The 5,586-nt window shown below is 50.8% G+C and overlaps 2 protein-coding genes across 2 annotated transcripts in view; both read left to right on the top strand.

The window, feature by feature from the left end:
• Nucleotides 1–1,257, top strand: part of LOC108494171 (GON-4-like protein) — a 12,009-nt gene extending 10,752 nt beyond the window's left edge. Inside the window, exons 6-7 of the mRNA XM_017808403.1 lie at nucleotides 676–777; nucleotides 1,238–1,257. Coding sequence (XP_017663892.1) covers nucleotides 676–777; nucleotides 1,238–1,257 — 122 coding nt within the window. The remainder of the gene's footprint in view (nucleotides 1–675; nucleotides 778–1,237) is intronic.
• LOC108494220 (GON-4-like protein) overlaps nucleotides 666–5,586 on the top strand; it is a 21,456-nt gene continuing 16,535 nt past the window's right edge. The window contains exons 1-5 of the mRNA XM_017808471.1: nucleotides 666–777; nucleotides 1,355–1,395; nucleotides 1,645–1,748; nucleotides 3,679–3,877; nucleotides 4,654–4,740. Coding sequence (XP_017663960.1) covers nucleotides 1,375–1,395; nucleotides 1,645–1,748; nucleotides 3,679–3,877; nucleotides 4,654–4,740 — 411 coding nt within the window. The 5' untranslated portion in view covers nucleotides 666–777; nucleotides 1,355–1,374. The remainder of the gene's footprint in view (nucleotides 778–1,354; nucleotides 1,396–1,644; nucleotides 1,749–3,678; nucleotides 3,878–4,653; nucleotides 4,741–5,586) is intronic.

Below are 5,586 nucleotides of genomic sequence, written 5' to 3'. Positions count from 1 at the left end.
ATGGGGCTTGGAGCAACTTGGGATGGTGGAAGGTGTCCCTGCCCGTGGCAGTGGGGTGGAACAAGATGGTCTTTAAGGCCCCTCCCAACCCAAGCCATCCTATGATTTTTGTTGAAAACCCAAAGCTTTGTTTTCTGTTCATACCTGATGTCCTCGGGAGCCTTTCCTGCCCCAACTTCCCTCATCTCCCCCAGGGACCTCGGTGAGAGTTTTCAACCCTCAGGGCCCTCACTTGGGAATATTCACTGTCCAGCACAAAGGAAAGGGGTGGGTTTAACCCCTTGTGCTGCATCCTGAGCACCTACACCTGACCCTGAGCGTGTCCTGCTCCTTGAGAGGGACCTGTTTGGGGAGAAACAGCTTTTTGTTCTTTGGGAAAGAACAGGGACAGGCTTTGGGGCTCGACCTCCTGTTCATCCTGTGTTTGCTGGTTGCCCACAGCTGGTTCCAGTCGATTTTCACCCGTGTGAATTGAACATAAAACACAAACTGAGCTCCTGTTACTGTGTGAAACTAAACTTGGGTGAAACTCTGGTCCCAGGGAATCCAGCTGGCCCTTTAAAACGGGACAGGCAGCAATTCCAGCCCTTCCTGTGCAGGGTCAGGCAGGGAACAAAGTGCTCCTGGGTGGCCCTGGGGCAGGGGAGTGACACCCCCAGATGTGCTTCCCCTCAGATGAAGCTGATGATGATGATGACCCCGAGTACAACTTCCTGGAGGATCTGGACGAGCCGGACACGGAGGATTTCAGGAACGACCGTGCCGTGAGGATCACCAGTGAGTTCCTGGGGAATCCCTGGGGAATCCTGGGGAATCCCCCCCTCCTGGCTCCTAGTTCACCCGGGGAAGGGTTTTGTTGCGAGGATTTCTGCAGTGGAGGGTGATTAAAATCTGCAGCTTTTGGCTTTGTGGGAGCTTCACCCCACGGCAAAGCCCGAGCAGCAATGTTTGGGTGGTGATAATAAACCTGGAAGCTTCAGCCAGTTCAGGCTTGAATTAAATTTTCTCTTAAGTCCTCTCAGTCTTCAACTTACTTTATAAAGATACCACTTTCCACCTTTGCAGCAAAGCACAGTTCCTTCGGGTGTTATTACAGGTTAACATAACTTTGAATTCAGTTGTGAAAACGAGGGTTTATATTGTGGTTTTGAATCCAAACAATCTCAGTGAAGTATTTTTGGCCCAGAATTAAAAAGGGAATTATCAGGGGCCTTTCCTGTTTGGTCCTCTCTGCTAGAGGAGGGTTTGCCTTTGTGAGGGAAATTCCTTAGATGACTTAATATCATGACAGGATTGCTGAGTGTTTCTCAGAAGAGGAGGAATATTCACACTTCTTTTTGATTTTTGCTTGCAGAAAAGGAAGTGAATGAACTGATGGAGGAGCTGTTTGAGACAGTGAGTGATGGGCTGAGGGAAAGAGCTGTTGGATGTGACATGAGATGAGGGGAGGCACCAAGGGGTGGGCTCTGGGGAGGCCACAGCAGGGTCAGTTTAGGCTTGGGATCATCTGCAGGAACTCCCTGAAGTGCCTGCAGAGGTGGATGTCTGTGCTGAGAGGCTTCTCCTGAGCTTTATTAGCTGAAGGCAGTGGGAATGTGTTCCCTGGCTGTTCCCCCCTGGACTGTGGCTCCCTGTTCTCTGCAGTTCCAGGACGAGATGGGTTTCTCCCACATGGAAGACGAAGGCCCCGAGGACGAAGACGCTGTCACCGAGTCCAGGCCGAGCTTTAACACCCCCCAGGCCCTCAGGTGGGAGCCTTTGGTTGTGGGGGAAAAGAGAGGAGCTGCCCGGGCAGCTCAGAGAGCTCTGGGATGTTTTAATTTGTGGGATTGGGCGTGGGGCTGCCTGGGCAGCTCAGAGAGCTCTGAGACGTTTTTATTTGTGGGCTTGGACACGGATTGGACACTTGACCCTCTTTTTTCCGGGTGCCACGTTTAACTTTGCTGGTTGTGATGCATCTGGAGGAGGTGACAGTGGTGACAACGTGTCCTTTCAGAGAGAGACACGTTCAGAAGAGTGTCTGCACTCAAACACTGGTGCTGCCTGTTCTGCAAACAGCCAAGGCCTCTCAGAGTGGTGACGGTTCCCAACAAGGCAGGAGGATTCTGTCCCTGCTTCTTCACCTCTGTGCTGAACAGAGAGTCACAGAATGGTTTGGGTTGGGAGGAACCTAAAGGATCAACTAATTCCACCCCCTGCCATGGGCAGGGACACCTTCCACTAGCCCAGGTTGCTCCAACCTGGCCTTGGGACACTTCCAGGGATGGGGAATCCATAATTCCCTGGGCAACCTGTGCCAGGGCCCCCCCAGCCTGGCAGGGAAGGGTTTCTTTGTAACATCCAGTCTGAATCTTCATCTTCTTAAAGGGGAGGGTGAGGTTCTCTTGCTGCCCTGGTGGGTTTGGGGTGGCAAGGGAGGGACACCTGAGGGTTTGACCTTCAGCTGGAGTGAATAACTTGGGTGTAATGTTGGCCCTTCCATGGAAAACGGGGCCTGGGACAGCTCAGGGCTGGGAATGAAGTGACTCTAAAGGTTGGAAATTGGCTTTTGATGATTTTTGGGTTGTGTTCAACAGCACCTTGAAGAGGAGAGGGGCTAAAGCAGCTCCATCCCTGGGCTGGACGGGGCTTGGAGCAACCTGCTCTAGAGGGAGGTGGAATGAGAGGAGCTTTGAGTCCCTTCCCACCCAAACCATTCCACGATTTCTTTCTGGGTGATGACAATTCCTCTGTATTTGCCAGCTGCAGGCCCTGGAAAAGGAGGGGCTGCAGGAGCAGTGGGGTCTCCTTATTTATGGGGCAGAGCAGCTCGAGGTGCAGCTGTGTCTGTTTGGGAAGGGAGCTAAAGTGAAGGCTGGAGTTCCTGGATGCTCCCTCTGGGATGAGCAGTGCCAGAGGGGAGCTCAGCAACTGTAAAACCAGCTACAGGCTGAAAAGCCAGGCAGCTTTATTCCCTCTTTTATTATTTTTATGCATTTGGGTTTGATTTTTATGCATTTGGGCGTTTTATTAGTTTTCCCTTAGTGGGCAGTTCTGCAGTTGTTTCTTCCCTGGTTTTCTTTGCCCACAGGATTTTCAGATGTCCCATAAAACATCTTTATTTGCCGGGTTTGTTGTTGTTTTTAAGATACCCTGCATTAGGAGCATCAGTTGACTTACAACTGACTTCAGGCCTGTTAGGGAAGGGAGGGTGATAACCAACAGAAATCAGGGTATTAACTGGTGTAGCTAAAATAAAATAGATAAAAATGAAATCATAAGTAAAGCAGGGCATGGCTGAAACTGTTTTTGAAAGGGTGGTGGCAAATAAATCCTCTTTTCTGCTACTTGTTGTGGGGTCTCTAGCAGAGTCCTCTGCATAAGGTTGGGTAGTAATTTATTTGTTTGTTTTTTTTTTAATAAAGTGACAGCTTTTGGAGCAGCCTGAGGTCTTTCTGGAGACCCTCCAGGTGATAAAATGCCCCCCAAAAATACCTTGAGGAGACGATCAGCAGTGCAGGGGTGGGTCAGAAGACTTACCCAGTGTAAATAACTGGGTGTTTTTCAAATTGGGGAGTGTTTGAGGAGCACAGTGAATGAACTGTGATGAATCCCAGATAGAGCAGAATATTCTGGATCAGTGGGAAGGGGTTTGAAACCCTTGGTTTGTTGTATTTTGCTCTCCCTGGCTGCAAACAGGTTCGAGGAGCCTCTGGCCAACCTGCTGAACGAGCAGCACCGGACGGTGAAGGAGCAGCTGGAGCAGCTGAGGATGAAAAAGTCCTCCCTCAAACCACCCCAGGAGGCTGAAAAATCAAAACCCCCAAGCGAGAAGCCCCTGCAGAGCCTTGTCCTGGACAGTGCCCAGAGGAAGAGGCTCCAGCAGCAAATGCAGCAGGTAATTAATTAAATGTGAGGTGGTCTGAGCTGATGAACCTTTGCTGGGGGCCCTGGGAGCCCAGGGCACAGCAAGGCTTTGCTTCCTTAAAGGAATTCCTTGGAAAAGCTGCATCTGGCTGTTGTTGGGGATTGATTGCACATGGAAGGACAATTGGAATTGAGTGTGTGAATCAGAGCTGCTTTCTGGGCATCTCTTCTCACATTGGCCACCTTGGAATCCTGGCTCTGATCTGTCCAAATCCTCTGCTTTCATCACCTTCTTTAGCACTGTCTGTCCAAATCCTCTCTTTTCAACACCTTCTTTATCACTGTCTGTCCAAATCCTCTCTTTTCAACACCTTCTGAGAATGTTATTCCTGATCTGATTTAGATTCTTCTTTTTTCCCCCCCTCCCACCACAAAAAAACTGTAAAACTTCAGAAATGGGCAGTTCTGAGAGATGAAGTTGCTGAAGAAATAGAGATGTGTTTATTTAGGGGAAAAAAAAAAAGTCCCCTCTGTGTGGGTTGTTTTGGTTGTGAGGTTTTGGCACAAAAGCTGGGAGACTGCCCCGAGATCACACAGACAGTGGGTTCAAAATCCGTGTGTTAAACTTCCTGCCAGTGGGTGTCAAACTGTCCCCTCAGTTTTCTGTTGTTCAGAGGGTGTTTTTGCAGACAGGGCTTTTTGGGGTGCTCTCTCGTGCCTCTGGACTTGTGCTTTTCAAGTTTTTTGATTTCTGATACGCTGAAAAAAACCCAGCTTTGTGTGATTTTTCTTCTTTTATTCTTCCAGCACGTTCAGCTCCTGACCCAAATCCATCTCCTGGCCAGCTGCAACCCTGCCCTGAGCTCCGAGGCCAGCACCACCAGGATGTTTTTGGTGAGGATGTGCCTGAAATCAGAGCTGCAGGAGCTCCAGTACCTCGTTGGGATGAGCACTGGAGACGTTTGGAGGGATTCATTTGTTTGGTTAATCCCGTCAAACTGAGAGAGGAGCCTTGGAAAGGTTCCAGGGAGTGGGGGGGGAGTTACAAACAAATAAAAGTCCTGGAATGGTTTGGGTTGGGAGGGACCTTAAAGACCGTCCAATCCCAACCCTCTGGAATGGGCAGGGGCACCTTCCACAGGAGCCTTGGGCACTTCCAGGGATGGAATAACCTGGGCCAGGGCCTCGCCTCCCTCTGGTCCTGCTCAGAAATAAGGATTTAATGCTGTTTTTTTTGCATTTGTTCCCTGCCTTCCCCACGGAGGGCAGGTCTGTGACCCCTCTGTGTGTCCTGTGACCCACCTGTCTGTGTGTCCTGTCACCTGTCTGTGTGTCCTGTCACCTGTCTGTGTGTCCTCTGCCCTGTCTGTGTGTCCTCTGCCCTGTCTGTGTGTCCTGTCACCTGTCTGTGTGTCCTCTGCCCTGTCTGTGTGTCCTCTGCCCTGTCTGTGTGTCCTCTGCTTTGTCTGTGTGTCCTCTGCCTTGTCTGTGTGTCCTCTGACCCATTTGTCTGTGTGTCCTCTGACCCATCTGTCTGTGTGTCCTCTGACCCATCTGTCTGTGTGTCCTCTGCCTTGTCTGTGTGTCCTCTGACCTGTCTGTGTGTCCTCTGCCCTGTCTCTGTGTCCTCTGACCCATCTGTCTGTGTGTCCTCTGCCCTGTCTGTGTGTCCCCTGCCCTGTCTGTGTGTCCCCTGCCCTGTCTGTGTGTCCCCTGCCCTGTCTGTGTGTCCCCTGCCCT

Source organism: Lepidothrix coronata, unplaced genomic scaffold (assembly GCF_001604755.1).
Source record: "Lepidothrix coronata isolate B3197 unplaced genomic scaffold, Lepidothrix_coronata-1.0 Scaffold23, whole genome shotgun sequence".
NCBI lineage: Eukaryota > Metazoa > Chordata > Aves > Passeriformes > Pipridae > Lepidothrix > Lepidothrix coronata.
Note: the sequence above shows the minus strand (reverse complement) of the source record. Positions and strands in the feature narration are given on the sequence as shown.